This window comes from Protopterus annectens, chromosome 6.part0 (genome assembly GCF_019279795.1).
Source record: "Protopterus annectens isolate FY-2018-M chromosome 6.part0, PAN1.0, whole genome shotgun sequence".
NCBI lineage: Eukaryota > Metazoa > Chordata > Ceratodontiformes > Protopteridae > Protopterus > Protopterus annectens.
In genome coordinates, this window is record NC_056737.1 from 734,015,588 (window position 1) to 734,036,993 (window position 21,406).

Here is a 21,406-nt window from a genome sequence, read left to right on the forward strand (position 1 = left end):
CCCTCCGCAGTCTCTCTCTAGTCAGATAAACCCTGTAAGCTTCTACTTAGAGCTAGAGCTAATGCCCTACCTACCTAAAGACAGATAGTAGAGCTAAGGATAGATGGGGAAAAGGTTTGCCCTTCTGCTGCACTTACTTTTAGGGCAATTAACTACCAGACTCAAGTAATAAAATACTTTATCTTTCCTGTATTTACATTGGACTCTTCTACAACAGAGTCTAATAATCAAATGCAGAGCTTACTATCCCAGGCCACTCAAATAGCCATACACAACATTAAATGCAGTTACGATGCTGTGGATATTTCTAGACAATGGACCTGTTATTCACAGATATGCATGGCCTCACAGCTACCATATCCCTGAGGCTTTCAAACCAAATGTTTTAGATTCTCCCTTGGACAAAGACTTGCTGTTTGGTATTCAGACTACCATCCTGTTCTAAACTATGCAAGACTAAGTTAAGACCATGAAAGACTGCAGGCAGATTCTACTGTCCTCCACAACCCAGGACTGCCATTAAAACCTCCTCCCCTTTAACATGTTTACAGGCAGTTTGGATGAGATGTGGGGGACATTGATGGGATTACACCAAGTGTAGGGGAAACTACAACCTCATTTCCTGAAAGAACATATCAAGCTTAAGGAAATTAGGGCTCTTCTGCAATCTTTTCAGATTTTTGCCCACCTCTGGAAATCTGGGCCACTCCTAGTGTATACAGACAACGTGTTAGTCATGTGGTACATAAACATGGAGGGACTAGGTCTTACCAACTGTGCAGAAGGAGGAGGCATGGAATTTGGCAACCCAAATGGACGTCATGCTCTCAGCCACATACATCCCTTCTCAGGACAGTGTGCAGGCAGACGCCGTAAGCCACTAACTGGAGGACACCCAATGAATGGAAGTTGATGCTGAACAAAGAAGTTTTCCAGGTGGCCAACCTTCAATGTGACATTCCTCAGATAGACCTCTTGCAGTCATCAGCTCCTCCAGTTCTGCACCAGGGACTGTTGTCCCATAGCTTGGAGGACAGATACTTTTTCCTTCCAGTGGACTGGGAAGTTTCTCTGCTTTTCCTCCTCTGCCTATTCCAAAAATTCTTATGGCACAAAATGACGCTCCCAAACTGCTTTTACTGACACCATTTTTGCTGAGGCATCATTGGTTTCCCCTGCCATTTCACCTTACGGAGGGGAAATTACAGAAGAATTGCTATTCAGCTGGACCTGATAACTTGGCAAAAAGGATTGTTGCTCCACCCAAGTCTTCCATTTCTCATCTTAACCCTTGGATGATAGGATTTTAATTTCCCAGACACCTTTTTTCTGAATCGGTTGCTGAAGTCCTACAAGAAGGTAGGAAACCCACTACTAGAAATAGGAAATAGGAAAAGGTTTTCTTATTGGTGCTTCAAACATGGTCAGGACCCACTGTTGTCACAAGTTCCTGTTGTACTGTAATATTTTTGCAAACTACTTTTAATCAGGTTTGGCTTACTTTTCTATAAAAGCTCACCTGTCAGCTAGGTTGGAAGTCAGACGCGTCTTTCCCTCTTGGGATCTTAATTTTGTGTTAGGAAAACTTATACTGCCTTTTTGACCCAGCATTTTCTGCTTATCTCTAATTCTGTACTTGAAGTCTGTCCTTCTCATGGCTGTCACATAGGTTTATAGGTGTGTACTAGGCCAACGGCCCTGAAGGCTTTACAAGCCTAGCCCATAGAACTGCCCTGACATCATGCTGCCGTTAGTTCCTGGCGCCTATATAAAGTAGAGCCATTGCAGTGATCCCCAGGGTGAACTTTCTTTTCCCCATCCACTCATCAAGATTTCTCTTGAAAAGAGCCGGTGAGGTGCTCTGCTTGACATGTATGGGAAGTGTATTCCAGAGCATGGGCGGTCTCTGAGTTATGAACTTGTCCCTCCATGTTCTGTTGATTGTGGTAATGAGGTTGAGGTCCCTGAAACGTGTGGTGCGGAGGGATTGAGATTTCTTTAGGTGTAACATTTCTAACAGGGCTGGATCCGACATGGCTTTGTAAGTCAAGCAGAGATCACCTCTTAATGGATTATATGAGACAGAGAAAAGCTGGAGTTTTTTTTTTTAGTCTGTCCATGTAGGGCATGTGTTTAAGGCCTAGGATCCTCTTCGTGAGGTACTTTTGTGGCCTTTCTAGCTGTTGCAGGCATTTAGTGAGGTACATGCCAAATGGGGCATTATACTCGATGATTGTTCTAATGAGGGAAGAGTATAGAGAGAGAGATGATGACCTCTTTCTTGCTGGATGCAAAACCATTGGTAATGAGATGTGCCACATAGGACTTTCTGACCACAGTGGAAATGTGGTGATCAGAGAGGTTGCTGTCAGCCTGTGTCCCCAGATCTCTTATGCCTTCAGTGTTCAGTGGGCTACCATCAATGTGGTAATTAGTAGGAACTGAGTTTTTCCCAAAGGGAATGATGCTACATTTTTTGGCATTAAGGATAAGGCCATGGTTTCGACACTAGTCATTGGTCTCAGTGAGGCCTTTCTGTAACATGTCTACATCACTTGGGGAGTTAATAATGGCTCCAATCTTGCAATCGGCGAACTTTGTCAGCCAGAGTCCCTCCATGTTGGCCTGGACTTCAGAGAAATAATTTCCAAACTGGAGAGGACCCAGGACTGATCTTTGTGGGACTGCACTCGTGACTAGTTGGCATTCTGACTTGGTCTGCAGTTTACACACTGTGGGTTCTATCTGTGAGCCAGTTTGCAACCCACCTAGTGATACTGGGGTTGATGCCTAGTTTTGTGAGTCTCTCAATAATTCCTGAGTGGAGAATGGTATCAAAGGCCTTGATCAAATCAAGGTAGGTTGTTTGAACTGCCTTGCCCTCATCCACAGCTCTGGTGACCGACTCAAACAAGTCAACCAGGTTGTGCAGACATGATCTAAACTTCACAAAACCAAATTGCGTGGGATGCAGAGTTTGGAAATTCCCTGTATCCTTGTTAATTAGGTCCACGATGATGCCCTCCATAGCCTTACATACCAGAGTCGTCAGGCTAATGGGACAATAATTCCCAGGGTTTGTAGTCGCTCCCCCTTTATGGAGAGGAATGACACTAGCACTGCACCATTTGGTAGGGACAAAGCCTGAGGTGAGGCTGTGATTGAACAGGGCACACAGGTGTGGTGTCAGTTCACTTTGTAGTTCATTTAGAACATAGCCAGGGATATTGTTAGGTCCCATGGAAGCTGTATTCTTGGCCTTGGGCAATGCAGCTTTAACGTGTGCTGCAGTAATGATGGGTGTCTGGCATTCTTCTGGTATTGTGATTGGTCCTTTAGGGGGGTAGAGAGGGGTAAAGTTGGCACTGAATCTGTCGGCCAGTATGTTGGCAATATCTGCTGGCTCAGTATAGGAGGTACCGTTGTGCAGTAACTCAGACCAAATCTTGGTATTGCCATGGAGATTCTTGATACAACTGTAGAAGGCTTTGCGGTTGTTTTTAGTGTCTGCCGCAATTTTGCCTTCATAGCTAGCTTTAGAGGTTTTGATGAGGGATCTCAACTTTTTGTTGAGACTAAGGGAGTCTTTCCAGTCTTGGGACTTCACCTTTTTCTGCAACAGTTTCTTCCTTCTGGTGTAGAGTTTGTTAATGACAGGGGACCACCAGATTGGCTTCCTTTTTTTGGAGCAGTGTCTTGGTTATGTTGGGTATGGCTAGTTCCATGCAATTATGTACGTGTGCGTACAGTGCATTGGTGTATGATTTGGCGGTCATGCACCTATTTTCCATTTGCATGGGTGCCGTGAAATTAGCCATCTCTGTTTTTAGGAGCCCAAAGTCAGCTTTGGAGAAGTTTTTCATGGTAGTTACCTTTGCTGGTGGTGTGGGTGAGATGTGGATTTCCATGGTGATTAGTTTGTGGTCAGATCTAACCAGGGAGGAGTTGACCATTGGTGTTGAGCAGCAGTTGTCCATGTTAGTAATAACCAGGTCAAGGATGTTGTTTCCTCTAGTGGGGGTAAGAATGAGCTGGTACAGCACATTGGAATTGAATTCCCAGAAGCGTTGCGCAAGTGTATTGGTACATGAGTAGTTTTCCCGGTTGATGGAGGGGTAGTTGAAGTCGCCCAGTACGAGAATGTTGGGTTGGACCCTAATAGTTTCCAGGGTGCTTAGGAACGTGGAGTGAGAGTCTTGGGACATGGTTGGTGACCTGTAGCAGGCTATGACCTGAATCGCCATCTTACCCACTGTTAGTTGTACCTGACATATCTCTGATGCGTTATGTTGGGCTACTAGTCTGGAGGTGTGCATATCCTTTATGAATATGGAGACTGCACTGTTTTTGGAGCTTCAGTCCATGTTCTGGGGCTGAAAGGTATGGAATGAGTTATAGCCTGGTAGCTTAGGGGTGCTTTCTGCTGCTTTAAACCAGATCTCCATTACAGCACAAATGTATATGTTCTCCTTTTTGAGGAGTGCTTCGAGCGAGTGCATCTTGAGATTTAGACTTCTAGCATTGAGCAGCATGACCCTCAGATTACATTTATTTATAGCTGTTACGGTGGTAATTTGGTCTTTGGAACACTGCCTAAAAAAGGCACTATAAGGGTGGCAAGAGCCTTAGCCAGTATCTGGAAACCTAGGGGATGACGGATCCAGGCCATCTCTGGCAAAGCATCGAGGTCTGTCAATCATGTCATCCCAAGCAGACAGTTACTGGATCCCCTTAGAATGACACCAGAAACTTATCCGATTGTTGAAGTCTATCATTTTCGGCTTGTACTGCGGTATCATTCAAGGCGCTGGTAGGATGCTGCTCAGGGCTAGGGTCATACCTGCCTGGGCCACATAATCCGTGACCTCCTCCATGTCTCTCTCCATATAGTCCAGAGATGTGCATCTCAAGTCATTCACACCCACATGGACAATGACAGGGTCATACTTGTACTTGTTGTGGAGTGACCTGAGTGCGTGTGTTGTCAGATCCTAGCACCTGACAGACAGCTGACTGCTACCTTCTCCTTATTCAGCATAATGAATGGGACTTCAGTGTGTCTCACTAGCGGGTCACCTATGATTATTTTATTTATTTTTATTTTATTTTACATTTGTTAACCGGGAGAGTCCGACTGGATACATGTCCATTTTCAGCGGAGGCCCGGGGAGAAAAGCTCCAAGTACATAACAGACATATGAACAAGATAGTTGAGTTCTAAATACAATATAAAGATACATCACATCTTGGGGAAAAAAAAACAGCAGCAGCAAATAAAAAAAAACATAGGTCAGTTACAAAGGCGCCTTGTTAAAAAGCGGTTAAGGATAGTGAGGTAAAAGAAGGGTAAATGATAGTGGTTAATCAGGTTTGGAACAGGGACATTGCCAGAGAGTATTGAGATGGGGTTTAAGCTTTTTTTTGAATTGTAGGAGTGAGGGTTCTGAGGTGAGCATGGTCGGTAGGGAGTTCCACATTTTACCTACAAAGTTTGAGAATAGAGAATCCCCAGCAGAATTATTGGCTTTGGTAGTTTGAGCTAAGATCTTATTGGAGGAGCGTAAAGATTGCAGGTTAATATAGGGGTGAATGATGTTTTCAGAGCTGGTGTTTTCTCTGGGTGATACAGTATCTGGTGAGCCATTTTGAGTTGGTTGAAATGGAGTTGGCTGGAAAACTCTAACCACCCTAGTTGCTTCAAGTTAGTGCAGTGGTGCGTTCTAAAGGTGGAATTTGTGGCAAATCTAGCTATGTGATTGTAACAAGAAGCAAGTTTGTTAAGGGTTGTCTTGTTTAGGTTTGTAAAGAGGGGAGGCATAGAAAAGAGTTGATAGTAGGTGTGTGCTGGCAATTGTAATTTTAGCGTGAGGAGTGAGAAAGTGTTTTACTTTATAGAGAGAGCCAAGCTTTTTATTGACGGTTTTGATGGTAAGATTGAAATGGGTGTCAAATTTAAGGGAGTTATCAATGGTAACACCTAATAGCTTTGTGTGAGCTTCTGGTGATATAGTGATTCCATTGGAGGATGTAATAGAGAAGGTCGGCCGAAGAGTCTTGTTAGTGGGTGAGAAAGTAAGTAGTTTTGTTTTGTTGGGGTTGAGAACTAGTTGTCGACTTGAGAACCATTTTTCTATTAGGTTGAAGGTGTCTTGGGTTGAAGCAGTGAGGTCTGCCAGGTTGGAGGCAGTGCTGATGATAGTCGAATCATCTGCATATTGAATGCATGTGGCATGGGGGGTGATTGTGGGCAGGTCATTAACAAAGATGGTGAAGAGAAGAGGGCCAAGAATAGATCCTTGGGGAACTCCAAGTGTAACAGGTAGGCATGTAGATGATTTGTCCTGTCATAGAACAGCCTGTTGCCTATTGGACAGGTAGGATTGGAACCATTTCAGCGTGGAATTGCTGAGTGATAGTTTTTTTAATGTATGGAGGAGTTGAATGTGGTTCACCATATCAAAGGCCTTGGAGAGGTCTAAGAAAAGAGCAGATGATAGTTTATTACTGTTTCTGAAGTTATTGATGGTATTAGAAAAGGATAGTAGGGCTGATGTGGTACTGTGATTTGGCCTGAAGCCATGTTGGGAGTTGGCTAGAATTTTATTTTTGGTGAGGTGTTCCATCAGTTGTTTGTGGACACACTTTTCCATAATTTTGGCCAGGGGTGAGAGTATAGCTATAGGTCTGTAGTTGGTTAGCTCTAGTGAGCTATCACCTTTATGGAGAGGAATAATGTGGGACATTTTCCATATGGAGGGGATGAAGGCTTCTGACAAGGTACGGTTTATGATTATGGAGACGGATAGGAAATGGCCTCAGCTGCTTTTGCAGAAACTCAGCTGGGAGAAGGTCAGCTGCTAGCTTAGTGGGTTTTAGTTTTTTAAGAAGAGATGTTATAAAGGATATGGGTACTGGATTGAAGGTAAATAGATGATCTGATGTAGTTGTAGTATTCTGCTGGCATGGGTAGTGGAGTGGGCTGGTTGTTTGTTTGAATTGTGTGGCCAGGGATTGTATAGTTTCTGTGAAGAAACTATTGAATGTGTTAGCAATGTTTACAGGGCACTGTTGTTTGCAAGTTGTTGGAGTGGGGGTGGTTGCCTGGCCTGGGTGCAGGAGCTTGTTTAAGCCTGCCCAGATGTTTTGTGGATTATTAAGGTGTTTGTGTTGGAGGTGGAGGAAGAAGTTTTTTATCATTTAAGATCATTCTTTAGTTTCATTTCTAAGTTGCCGGAAGGTTTGGTGGGAGTGTGGGTCTTTAGAGGTACGCCATGTGACCCACATCTTGTTTCTAGATAGGATTTTGGATTTTGTTTCCTTAGAGAGCCATGGTGCGGTTTTGGTTTTAGTTCTAATGGACCGTATTGGAGCATGGGAATCTAGAATCTTGAGGAAGGTGGTGTTGAAGTAGATAACTGCCTCTTCAAGAGGAAGAGACTTGAGTATTGTCCAGTTGTGGGCTTTAAGTTCAGTTTGAAAAATGGAGGCGTTGAATTTATTATTGTTCCTGTTTTTTTTATGGTTGTAAGAAGGGGGGTGATTTTCTTGAATTTGATAACATAGGTGAGTAAGTGATCACTCATGTCCTCTGGGTGAGTACCTGCTGAGTACTGGTCAGGATAAGGATCCAGTCCAGGATGCTGTCTTTGTTTTGGATTAGTGTATTGGGCAAGCTGATTTGCCTTAGGGGCTTAGGTTGAGGGGCACACTGTGTAGGAGAGCTGTGTGTCTTGTGATTTGTGCTGTGTTGTGGTGGTCTAGTGCGTTTCTGATTTGGAGGTCTCTACTGTTTGGGTAGATTTCTATTGAGAGCCTCCACGAAGGTGGGTGTGTAGTTTGTGTTTTTATATGAGAGATGTGATGGTGGGTGTTCTGGAGGGCTGTGTTCCATGTGGTGTGGTGCAGGTGTTGACCTTCTCCTCTTGACCAGCTATTCCGGTCTTGGCTGTTGAGTGCATGTCTTCTAGTTTGTATATATAAGTGCATCTCTCACAAGTCTGAGTGTTGGGAGGTAAGAGGAGAGGGTTTGTCTGTGTACATTAGGCAGTTACTACACTGCCTCAGAATGCCCAAGTTCACCAGCTTAATGGGAGAAAGGACAGGGAACTGACCTTTAGACATGCTAGGAGGGATGGTCATTAAGTACTGGAGCTGTTTCCTTATAGGACCTTTAGTGCTGTTAGCACTTGTGTGCTACAATAATTGCTACAAGAAGCCAGATGAAGTGCTAGGCATTTAAGCTAGTTAAATGCAAGAGAGAAGAAAACTAGCAAGATCTAAGGGAAAATTGAAGAGTAGACTTTCTGGCACCCGTAATAGTTTGTCCTAGCTTAGTGACACTGCACAGCACGCATACCCATGCAGACACGGGCTTTTAAAGCAGAAAGTTGAAAGGGAGCTAGAAACCATTCCTCTTGTGGTAGATGGGTTACCTAGAGCTTACCACTCCCACTGATGAGCTGAGAGGCTTTCTTTTAACACAGAAATGTCTGTGGCACTCAGAAATTACAACACAGTCCTGAATATAGCAAATCTGTGTCTGGACTTCTCTAGTAACAGGAAAGGCGGGAAAACAAGCTAGAACTTTTTTTAAATACAACAGTAGCAAATGAGCAAACTGATTTTAAACAAATTAACCAATTAACCAATAAAGAAGCTCAAAGCTGAGCCCTGTTCCAGCAGTCTTCAATCGGAGAAGTTCTAGCTGCACACTCCTGCCACTAGGGTGCAGTGGAACCTTCAAGTTATACAAACAAAGCTAGATTCAGTAGGTCTACAGCAAACAAAGCACACCAATTTCAGAAAGAAATAGTTCAGATAAGCAGGCACAATAAGCTTTTAACCAGAAATTCCCATTTCAGAAGCACAGATTCTACCCTCTCCTCCCACAAGAGTGCAGACCACAAACCTTCTTAATGTAAAATAACTGGCCTGAAGCCCAAGTGCTTAAACCAAAAGTCTTAGAATAAAAGTTACAATTTAATCAGGCTACTAACAAGCAGTAATAAATGCTGCAGAATAAATGCAGTTGAGTATTTTTAAGAGCAGGCAGCAAAAGCGAAATAAAGTAGGAAGAGACACAAATAAATTAAAAGCAGATGAGTAAAGTGCAATTTTGTGGGAAGGGATGATGCACTATAATTTAAGGTTGAGAAACTAAGGTGGGTGAGCCTTCCCAAATGATCTCTACTCAGTAGAATAAGCTGATGAGATGGGACTGGGAGGAATGTCCAAAATAAGATTTAATGTAGGGGTGGGCAACTCAGAAGCCACCAGATTTAAGAACACAACAAGAATATCTGCTAAAAAAGTGAGTTACAGGCTGTTATGGCCATTCCCCCTTTCCTTTTTCACAAAGACGGGATGCCTCCCGGGGCTAATCTGTTCTTCATGCCTAAGGTAGTGAACAAGCTATCCCTTAATCGGGCTGTTCACCTACCCACTTTCTTCTCCATTCCTCAAAACATTGGGGGGAAAGGATCTGGTCTTTCTGGACATTCAGAGAAAAAAATGGTAGCACACAGCAGGTACGTTAGCAAAAGTACGTTTAATATAATAGAACGCAGAGAAAGTAAGCGCTTTCTTGGACAACTCCCGCTTCATCTGATGAAGCGGGAGTTGTCTACGAAAGCGCTTACTTTCTCTGTGTTCTGTTATATTAAACGTACTTTTGCTAACGTACCTGTTGTGTGCTACCAACATTTTTTTCTCTGGATATTTACAGTTTTACATCATTTGCTGCAATATCTAGGTGAAGATCTCTGGACATTCACAGCCAGTTCAGATTTTATATAGACAAAACTAAATCTTTCAGAAAGACTGACCAGCTGTTTGTATCATTTGAGCCACAAGATCAGCCAGCCAGTCTCCAAACTGTCACAGCTTCAGTTTCTAAAACTCTGTCTGCTACTTGCATTATATTAAGACTTTGCTTTCCTGCCCTAAAGCACATTGCAGTAGTGCAGTGGTTTTCTTGAAGGCTTTTCACATGGCAGTAGATCCCAGGTGAGTCTTGGAAGCTGTAACTTGGTCTTATGTACACACCTTTACCAAGCACTACAAAAGTGATGCTTTCTCCAGGTACATGGCAGTCTTTGCTTGATCAGTCCTGTCTGGACTGCTGGACAACTCTTTTATTATACTCTGTAGCTAACTTCCATGCTTTCCTCCTTCAGCTGTGGAAATTGCCCATATGTCAGGAATACTGCAATAGTGATTTCAGTCAGGACTTAGTACAGGTGTGTAATAACTATTATAACAGTAGGCATTCTACTGATCACCATTGCGATATTCCATTCCATCCCACCCTCCACCCCCTTCTCTATCACTTCAACTTTCCTCCTCCTCTTCCCTTTTGCTTTAAACTCTGCTCCGTTACATAGGAATGGAAGAGTTTTCTTGCCTGTTTGAACTATGTCCTTCCTAGCTAACCAGTGTCCCCTCTCTCAGTAGTCTTCAGTCCACTGGCTTGGATATGGCCTAAGGATCTATGCTTGAACATCTTACACCCCCCACGTATACAAGTTGAGGTCATATTTTGGATGTATGACCCCAGGAAGGTAAAGTTTTGGCATCCGGTCAGCAGTGGCCACCCATATGTCAGGAATACTGCAACAGTGATCAGTAGGACATCTACTATTACAGTAAGTCCTTACAAAACTGTACTTTTCATGGAAGAGCTGTACCAGGGCATGTAAGGGTATTTTATGACCAGTAGCAATCAGTCTGCCTTTATAGTGTTCAGATACTTGGTCATTTGTTTATAGTTTTCCATATGATGCAGTTTGAATGTCTCCAGAATCAGGACAGGTTTTGCTATGGCTGTCCTGCAAGAGTGCTGACAAACACTCCTTCATACTGCCAGCCACTGCAAGCTATATAACCTTTGGGAATCTTCCCAGGAGGTAGCACTGATGCAGCACTGAACAATATAAAGAGCATAGTATAGTTGTGTAGGAATTTAGTAGCTGTTGGAATGTTCACTGCTGCTGTAGTAATGGCTTCCTCCTGCCAAACTGTCTTTCACCCATTTTTAGCCTGGAGTTAGGGTGGATATCCAGTCAGCGTTTATTCCTACTTTCCTGCTCTTCACCTTTGTAAGACCCCCACCTCAGGTTTGTTTAAGAGAAGGAACTTTGAGGATTCTGGGTGGGTTGCCATAGCTGTTTTGCCACCTGAACTAGTGCTGTAGCTTCTATCAGATCCTTGTTCATAGGTAAGAAAGAACTAAAGGTGATGTGGACAAACATTCCTTTTTTACTTCGATGTTAGGATGCTTGTATGAAATCTGTAACATCTGCAGTTATACTAAGTTCTCAGCTTATTTAGTGTGATTTCTACGGGTCACCGCAGATCAAAAATCTTCCTTAAAATAGTTCTTCATGTTAGATCACCAAGAAGACTTCTCCTTTAAGAGATTCTGTGTTGGAGCTGACTGTTTCTTTAAACTGTCTGGTAGTGGACTTAAATTGCCTATCATGAAAAGCACATTTTCTGAATGCTATTCACTCATTCAAAAGCATATCAGAGTTGAAAGCCTTACTGTGTTAACCCACCTACCTTGGCATTTTATGATGAGAGTGTCATTGAAGATAAACCACCTTAAATGTCAGTAGTATTAGCAATTGGTTTTCATTCTGTACAGCTGCCATTCTTTTAACTCTGCGAAATGAAAGAGAACATGTATTCCACATGAGATTAAACTGGAAGAACTACAGAGTTGAGAAAAACTTTAGCTTTTTTTGTTTTGTTTAAGAATGTGAAAGAGGGGATGTTATCCGTCAGGAGACTTTAACTGGGTAGCTTACTATATTGCCTTTTGCTGTAACAAATGTAATTACATTTTGATGTAATAGCAGCTGTGTATGCCAGTGTCATATTTTAGAAGCAATCCTGTAGAAGTCATTATGTGGGATGCACTAAAACCTGAAGGCATATAACAGGGCTGTCCGTATGGAATGCAGGTTGTCATGGGTTCAGTCGCTTGACGAGGATCTGAGTTTTCCATTCTTGTTGAACTGGTACTAGATTACTACATTCAGGGTTTGTACTGCACTGGATGCTTGTGTTTAAAATGATTTCATGGTGATTTCCTAGTTGAAGGGAAACCGTTATCTAACTGTACAGAGACTCCTTGTTGTTCCAGTTGCAGTGGCAACCACAGTGAAGCTATGACCCTCCTACATTCAGTCTGTGTACAAGGGTCATAGTTTTCCTTTCCTTTCCTTTTGCTACAACATCTGGCTCATGCTTTATACTGCATTGTATGCATGTGTGTTTAAAACCACCTTTATGGTGGCTTCCCTAGTTTAAGGAGAAAAAAAAGTTGGGGGCGGGGGGTACAGGTACCCAACTGCCGAAAGACTTCATTTGATCCAGTGGCAATGATAATAGTGCAGAATTTGATGGGGGGGGGGGGGGTCCAAGGTTCAATAACCAGACAAGGCTCAGGGTTTCTTTCCTGTTGAATTGTTCATATTGCAGAGCTAAGATAGATTTTTGACATGGATGCACGCTATAGGGGTTCTGTAGATGTCCTTATTGAGCGTGGCAATTATTGAGAATCTACCCATATGTTTACAGTTTGTGATTCTGTGTGAAGAAAGTAGTATGGTTGTACAAAGTACTTTCCCTGTCCGTAGTGCTTTAAGGAGAGGTCGTTCAGTACAGAGTTTCATAATTGTTTTACTAGGACATTATAGAGTTATAAGTACTTGCAGAATAATTATAGTAGGTCTTTATGCAAAGGGCCATTGTTTAGTCTGAACAGTTTGATGTGATGGCCAGAAGATGCCTAAATAATGGAGAAGAACATTCTTTACACTGCTTGTTAATACCTTGTCTAGCAATTGGCCTGACTGCATGTCAATACCTTGTGTAGTAATTAAAACGACAGTGTTGGCCTTGGGGTAAAGGGTACAATTGATCAACTCTGACTGAGAAAAGGAGATCATGTGAAGTAAGTGAATACAAACATGAGTTACTGTTAAAGTGATCTGCCTTAGAAGGCTTATTGTTACAGTGGTTCTTGATCCAGCTTTTTTTATGTTCATGATGGCAACCTGACTTTTGAGCACCACGTTGCCTCCATTGTATGGAAGGCTTTCTACATGGCCTACCTCAGATAAGGGCATTTCATCTAGGAACAAGGAGGTCATAACATCCCTGTACTCCTCCCTTATCAGACCCATTATTGAGTGCCGTGCCCCCTTCGGCATGTACCTTGCCAAGCACATGCAGCAGTTGGAGAGACCAAAGAGGTTCCTGACCAGGAAAGTCCAGGGTCTCAAACACCTGTCCTATACAGATAGGCTAAAAGCCCTGTCCCTCTACTCACTCATATACAGACTGCTCAGAGGTAACCTGTGTCTGGCATACAAGGCCATTTCAGACCCAGCCTTGATGGAGTTACTGTATATTCGTAAGACAAACTTCACTCAAACAACCTGCACACAAGTCCTTAACCTGGTCTGTGACATTAATAGAACTTGTTGGTGGGATAGATTTGTGTCCCAAAGACTCCCCCATCTGTGGAATAGACTCTCTCTCCATGTCAAGCATATAGTACCTCTCTAGCCCTCTATAAGAGGAACCTGGACGACTGGTTAGGAAACAGAAAATATACCCCTGGGATCCCACCTGTATCCCTGTTGGACAGGGGAAATAGGTGCTGACTTTGAGGGAACATGGGTGAAATTCTTGGCTAGGCTGAACCTATGATTGTAGATAAGTATTGTAAGAACTGAATTGTAACGTCTGTTATAACGTGTTGTCTGTTAATCATGTGGCATTAGCTGCAAATTTACAGATGAATCTAGATTTGATTTTGACACTTGTATTGTTTTAATTCCTTTATTTTTTCTGTTTTCACAGAGATTTAAGAAATTCTTTTGTTGAAGTTCTGCATGACTTACTGTCTTTCTTGTTTTCTCTCTGTCATCCTGATTTCAAAGGATCTTATTAGCCAGAAAGAAGCCTTGAAGTCTCAGGTGCAAAAACTTCATACCCAGTTAACAACACAGGTAAAGTGATTTCTCTGTTATGAATTTCAAATATGGAATAGATTTTCTCCTTGCTAGTGATCATGTTTAGAATGGAATTAGCCAAATAACATTTGATGTTATGTGATCCTATCTCGCCTACATTCTGTACTGATGGGTTCGGAGCCGATCCTCGGCTCCGACTCGGCACGCTATACTATAGAACGAAGTCTCTTATTGGCTGAGCTATCCTACATCCCAGGATGCCCCACCACTGCTTCCCCAGATCTCGTTTGCCGCTTTACAGCAAAGACGTGATCTTGGACTTGGCTGAGCTAAGTGCTTTTTTTCTTCAAACAATTTCTGTCAGAAATTTTTGATTCTTATAACCAAAAGCTGTTTTAACAGCTATAGTTGTGTGACTGAGTTTTCTGTGATTTTTCTGGTAAACTTGTCTTTAATTCGAGGGAAAGGATCCCGTTTCAGTTAGAGGGGCCTTGCCCTCGCGCGTGTTGAAGTATTTAGTGTGAGTTTTTTTTCTAGTGTTATAGTTTAGTTGGACAAGTAATCCCGTTTACGTTAGAGGGATTTTGTCCTTATTTACTCTTCTTTAACTAAGTTTTGTGAAAGTTTTTGAAATTATTAGTAGTGCTTCTGTAAACATGTCGAAAGAGCATAGACCTTCAGGGTTAAAAAAATGCTCTAAGTGCAGCTACAAGATGTCTATAACAGACGATCACTCATTGTGTGTGTATTGTTTAGGCCCTAAACATCTTCAGGAGTCATGCAGCGTTTGTCACGCTTTTTCCTCCCGAGTCCTCCAAGAGAGGAAAAACAAATTTATTCTAAAAGGGCTTATTACACCTTCTTTTGAGGAGGATTTATCATCTTCCTCTTCACCATCGAAGAAAAAGAAATCGTCTGCTCCGACCAGCCCATTGGAACCGGCCACACAAAAATCTCGGCAGGCTTCTCCATCGGCTCCACAGACTTCGGAGCCGAGGGCGGAACGGTCTGCCTCGATGCCTCCAGCCTCGACTCCTCTGGCTTCGGAGCCGACGGCTAGAGCTTCGAGAGGCGGGTCACCTTCATCGGCTCCACTGTCTTCGGAGCCGATGAGAGTTGCCCGCTCAGACTCTTCCTTCGGCCAAAGTCCACTCGCCCGAGGGAAATTGCTATGGTTGTGGAGTCTCCCTCGGCACGGATATTTATTGAGACGATTTGGAGCTGGTCCCCCAGTCCTACGGAACCGGTGGAGAAGTCGACTCGAACTCGTTCGATCTCTTCTCTGTCTTCGAGAATGTTGGATTCGGACATAGACAGGGTACTTCAAAGGCTGTTTCAGTCTCCAGTCTTCCAAAAGTTGGTTTCGGCTCCAGCCCAGTCAGCTCCGGAGCCGATTGCCCACCCAGTTGTCTTGGTTCCTCCTCCAACAGCCTCGGCGCCGTTGGAGTCGGTGCTGGTGGAGCCGATGGAGGTTTTCGGGTCGGCTCCGACCCTTACTCCAACCCTGCCCTTCGGGTCTGAGTTCTGTACACGGACCTCCTCAGTCTTCCCTGGGGGTGACGCTTCGGGACCGATGTTTTCGGTTCCGAGCCTCCCTCTCGGTGCGTCTGCTGCGGGAGTGCCGTCTACTGTTGTGGCCTCGGGGGTCGGACCTTCCCAGGACTCTGGGGGTCCGGCCTTCAGGGCCATGAGGAGTGCTTTGGCCAAATCTTCTTTGGCTACCTCCACCATCTCTCCGGCACCTTCCCTTGGCACGGAGACTGGTTCCTTTGTTGTCCCCCTGTCTCAAGACAGCGGAGCCCTGGGGCCTGAGGTCACCCCCGTTGGGGGTTCTTCCCTTCCTGGAGGTCCTTCCGAAGCGTCTTCGGAGGAACCCCCAAGGAAGAGACAGTGCAAGAGGAATCACATAGACTCCCCTGACGAGTCTCTCACCTCGGACACTGACCTCGATGATGCGGAGGGGTCCCCCAAGTCATCCTCGGATGATGTCTCCTTTGCGGACATCTTAGAAATCCTGAAGCAACGAGGCGACTGGCAGTCCAAACCCCCTTCTCCTGAGGAGTCGGTATTCCTCAAGGCCTTTGGGGCTCAGCCCTCCGCCTCCTGGGTGTCTCCGCCCTTCGATGAGCTTCTGGATTTGATCTCTCGAAGGGCGTGGGAGCACCCGGATTCTGTGGAACCGGTGCCAGCTCGCCCCAACAAATTTCTTTCAGCCCCCCCCCCCCCCGAGAAGGATTTTCTCTCCAAAGGTGTGGCTGTAGATGCCCTGGTGGTGGAATCTGCTACCCAACAAGATGTGGCAGAGGCGTCTACGTCCGTCCATCCTCCTAATAAAGAGTCCAGGAGCATGGATCGGTACGGGAAGCGCACCCTTACTTCAGCAGCCTTTACTGTAAGGTCTCTGAATTATCTGACGCACTTCACCAGACTTCAGAGGGATCTGGTCAAGGAACTTTCAGATACCCTCTCTGGTAACCTACCTGAGCAGTTGGCCCAGACGGTTAGCTCTCAGCTGGCTACCTTATCATTATCGAACTCGTCCATGAGGCTCATTTCGTATGCAGCCGAGGGGGCGAGTAGAGCGGCGGGAACAGGTGTTGCTCTACGGAGACAAGCATGGCTCCGCCTGTCACTTTGCGGAAGCCTTCAAGTCTTCCTTTGCCGACGCTCCCTTCGATGGGTCCTCTTTTTGGACCCAAGGTAAAGGACACCTTGACCCGCTGTGAACAAGAAGGTAAGACCTTGACTGCCGTAGGGGCACGGTTTTCCACTCCCTTCAGGCCTTATCCCAAGGCTAGAAGAGGGGGGGAAATGTGGTTCCGCAAATCTCAAAAGGCTTACTCCTCACAGCAGGGCGATCCCCCTTCTAGAGGCAGAGGAGGAGGAAATTTTTCAGGAAGACGCCGTCCCAGAGGCGGCGGAGGCCCCCGCAACACTGGAGACCGAGAGTCCTTTCGTGGCTCTTCAACCTTCCAGCATCCCTGAAGGATTGCCCGACTGTGCAGCTCCGGAGCCAGTCGGGGTCGCTTCAAGCACCTAAAGGCCTGGGAGAGTATCACTCAGGACCGATGGGTGCTCCGAATCATCGCCGGAGGTTACACCATCCCCTTTTCTCCCAGTCAACGGGATCTCGCAGCCATCAAAATCTCAAAGCTGCTTCAAAAAGGAGTCATCCAACCGGTCCCCGAAGGCCAGACCGGATTAGGGACTTACTCAAGATTCTTTTTGGTGCCAAAAAATACCGGGGACTTGAGGCCCATTTTGGATCTCAGCAAACTAAACTGATCTGTCAAGAAGTCCAAGTTCCGGATGGTCACCTTACAATCCATTCTCCCGCTGCTGGAGAAGGGTGTTTGGATGTGCTCCATAGATCTCAAGGACGCCTATTACCACATCCTGATAGATCAGGCGTCCAGGAGACACTTGCGCTTCAGCCTGGGAGACTGTCATTTCCAGTTCCGTGCACTGCCCTTTGGTCTCACCACAGCCCCCAGGGTGTTCACCAAATGTTTGGCGGTGGTGACTGCTCACCTGAGAAGTCTAGGATTCCAGGTGTTTCCATACCTAGATGACTGGCTCCTAACTGCCACCTCCAGGCATCTACTCTTACAAAACCTAGCAGCCACTATATCTCTTGGAATCACCTTCAATTGGGCAAAGTCTGTGTTGCTGCCATCTCAGCGCATACGGTTTATCGGAGTAGAGATAGACTCAAAGCAAATGCGGGTCTATCTTCCTACAGAGAGGATAGAAACATTACAGTCTCAAGTTCGAACCTTGCTCCTCAAATGCCGAGCCCCAGCCAGGATGGTCCTACAACTGTTAGGTTCCATGTCGACCACTGTTCTCCTAGTCCCCTTGGCAAGGTTACATATGAGGATTCACCAGTGGCTCCTGTCAGTCCAGTGGTCTTATCAGGATCTCCCTCTCAGTCACCTCATTCTGATCACAGAGACGTGCAAATAGGACCTTCGTTGGTGGCTTCTTTCCTCCAATCTGGATCAGGGGCGACCCTTCGTTCCACCACCTCCAGTGGCCACATTGACTACGGACGCCTCCCAGACGGGGTGGGGGGGACATTACCTGGGCAGGTCAGTCCAAGGCAAGTGGCATTCAGAAGAGAGTCTCCTCCATATAAACATACTGGAAATGAGGGCGGTACTACTATCACTGCAAGCACTACACAGTTACCTCCCCCAGGGCATGATTGCCATTCAGTCCGACAACATGTCAGTAGTCTGGTACCTGAACAAGCAGGGAGGGACCAGATCCTACCCCCTTTGCAGAGAGGCCATGAGGGTATGGGATTGGGCGATTGCAACCAAACGTTCTCTGGTAGCAACACACATTCCAGGGAGATCCAGTGTGATAGCCGACAGAATGAGCAGAACTGTTCTCTCCCCTTACGAGTGGTCTCTGAACGACAGAGTGGCAACTCAGATTTTCAGAAGATGGGGAACTCCTTGTTGCGACCTATTCGCAACCCCCCTCAATTCGAAATGCCAACAGTTCTTCTCTCTCACCCCAGTTCCGGGGGAGATTTCCAAGGACGCCCTAGTCCAAGCTTGGCCCACCGGCCTGCTGTACGCCTTTCCACCGGTTCCCCTTCTTCCCAAGGTGATCCAGAAGGCGATTCGCTTAGAGAGCAAGATGATTTTAGTTGCCCCATACTGGCCTCGTCAAGTCTGGTTTCCCTTTCTTCGGAAATATGCACTGGACGGTCCATGGTTCTTGGACCAAATTCCGGACCTCTTGACCCATCAGTCGGGGCAGCATCATCAGTCCCTCCACTCATTGAGGTTAACAGCTTGGCTCCTCCTCTTCCGACCTTAGTCAGGAACCATGCTTTGGATCCGGAAGTCATACATATCTTGTCCTCGGCCCACAAGACTTCTACTAAGAAAATGTATAACAGCAAATGGAAGAGATTTGCTATTTGGGCCCAACTCCGGGGATTAGATCCCATAACTGTCCCGGTATCAGAAGTTCTGAAGTTTTTAGCTTCTCTGTTCAATCAAGGTTCTTCGGTCTCTACCATTAAGGTTCAATTGGCAGCTATTTCCAATTTTCATGAGAGCATAGATCCACCTTTGAGCAACAAGTTGTGTAAAGCCTTCATGAAAGGTGCTGGGCTGCTTCGGCCCCCGATATCTCATCCCGCTCCACTGTGGGACCTTAATGTTGTGTTAGGTGCTTTGACTTCTTCCCCCTTCGAACCGGCAGCAACTTGTGACTTGAAATTTCTTTCTTTCTTGGAAGACTGCTTTCTTAGTTGCTATTACATCAGCCAGAAGAGTTTCGGAACTTCAAGCCCTATGTGTCAAACCACCATACCTGGTTTTTCACAAGGATAGAGTATCCCTCAGACCAAATCCATCCTTTGTTCCTAAGGTTTGTTCTAGTTTTTGTCTGCAACAGACATTGGAACTTCCAGTTTTCTTCCCAAAGTACTCAGATAGAGCTGAATACATCTTTCACACCTTAGATGTTCATAGGCAATTGCGCTTCTATTTGGATAGGACGCACCAAACACGGAAAACAGATCAGTTGTTTGTGTCCTTTTCGGACAATAAATTGGGCAAAGCCGTCACGAAAGTCACTATTGCCAAGTGGATCAGAGACTGTATCAGTCATACTTGCTTCATTTCTAATAAAGAGCTTACATCTACTGTGAAAGCTCATTCTACCAGGGCTATGGCTACTTCGGCAGCTTTTCATTCTAAGCTTGCCATTAGTGACATTTGTGCTGCGGCTACGTGGTCTTCTGCTCACACCTTCATTTCTCATTACAAAGTGGACGTGGCATCTCGGGGGCGAGCTTCCTTCGGTTCCACAGTTCTCAGGAGTATTTTACAGTGAGCCACCCAGGAATCGGGTGCTAGGGACGCTGTCCCATCAGTACAAAATGTAGGCGAGATAGGATCACATAACTTCTTTTAGTTATGTACTTACCATAACTTTAGATGTTTGGGATCCATCTCGCCTACATTCCTAATAGCCCACCCTCCTTCCCCCTGCCTTGGAGATCAGAAGAGACCGGACGGTTCGAGTTCAGCCGTTTCATTTTGAAACACCTGGCAATGTTATATCAACAGTCTATGTGTGTGTGCATGTGTGCGGACAAACAAGATCTGGGGAAGCAGTGGTGGGGCATCCTGGGATGTAGGATAGCTCGGCCAATAAGAGACTTCGTTCTATAGTATAGCGTGCCGAGTCGGAGCCGAGGATCGGCTCCGAACCCATCAGTACAGAATGTAGGCGAGATGGATCCCAAACATCTAAAGTTATGGTAAGTACATAACTAAAAGTTTTAGCTCAAACTATTTTAAACACCTTTATTAAATTGTTGTTAACAACATAGGCACACATACATTAATAAAAAGCAAATCATCTTAACCTTTTTCATTTTCATACATTATTTAGTACATACGTTTTTCTGTTTTTAACAGTTATGCACTCCAAGTTACATAATTTCCTTAATTTCTGCATTCCCTTAATCATCACTCCTCCTTAACATTATTGTGCATGTGTTCCTACAAATTCCATTTATTTTTATTTTTATGTAATTTGCTCATTTTCTTTTTTTAAATATTCCACATCTCGTTCTTTTTATGTCTTTTGCAATATTCAGTACTTCAGTTACAGTTGATTTAGTTTGATTTCCATTTTCATCACATTTAACAAGTCCTTACTGTGTCTAAGAAATTCAAACCCTATGTCCCAATTAGAGTCATTTCCTTAGTTACAGCCATTTGCTCTCCCAACAGAGTACTCTGTAGAAAATTTTAAAAATATGCGAAGTTGTTATAGTCCCACAAAACATGTTTCCAGTTACCTCTCTTTCACATTGCACCTGTACCATTTGATGTATATTGGAGGAAGAATTCTCAGAGCTCTGAGGATATACAAATATCAGTGCAAACACTTTCAAGCAAAAATCTTAAACCTTCTGGACTTTACATGCTTGGAAGACATACAGATGTCCTTCTGTTTTTTTTTTGTTTATTTTTTTTTTTTTGTAAATTGCCTTTCTAGTCTCTCTTCCCTGTCTTTTCTAACCTTCTCTGTTTGATTGTAGAAGTTATCATGCATTATTTTATATGCCCTGCAAATTACCCCTTTTTTGGTAGCAGTTTCTTTTTACACACTACTAAAAACTCTGTTAAAGCTGGGCTTTCCCTTAGCACCTTGACCCTTTTGCTTTGCCTATAACTAGCAGTCCAAACGTCTGCTTGGCCTCATTCTGCTGTTTTACCTTTCCCTTTCTAGTTTGGTTCCTCTGCCAGTTTTCGCAATTAAGTTCCAATCCTTACTTGCCTCTTTTCTGTACCCCCCCTACTTGCAGTCATTTCTATTGGCAAAATCTTTTTCCATTCCTATGTTGGTTTAGTTCTTAGAATGCTTTCTACTACTTTTTTGTC

General features: G+C 44.6%; 1 protein-coding gene across 1 annotated transcript in view; it reads left to right on the plus strand.

Annotated features, from left to right (window-relative positions):
- Window positions 1-21,406, plus strand: part of KTN1 (kinectin 1) — a gene marked incomplete in the record, with an annotated part of 2,305,074 nt that overhangs the window by 442,805 nt on the left and 1,840,863 nt on the right. Inside the window, 1 exon segment of the mRNA XM_044074427.1 lies at window positions 13,953-14,021. Within this exon segment, the coding sequence (XP_043930362.1) occupies window positions 13,953-14,021 (69 nt within the window).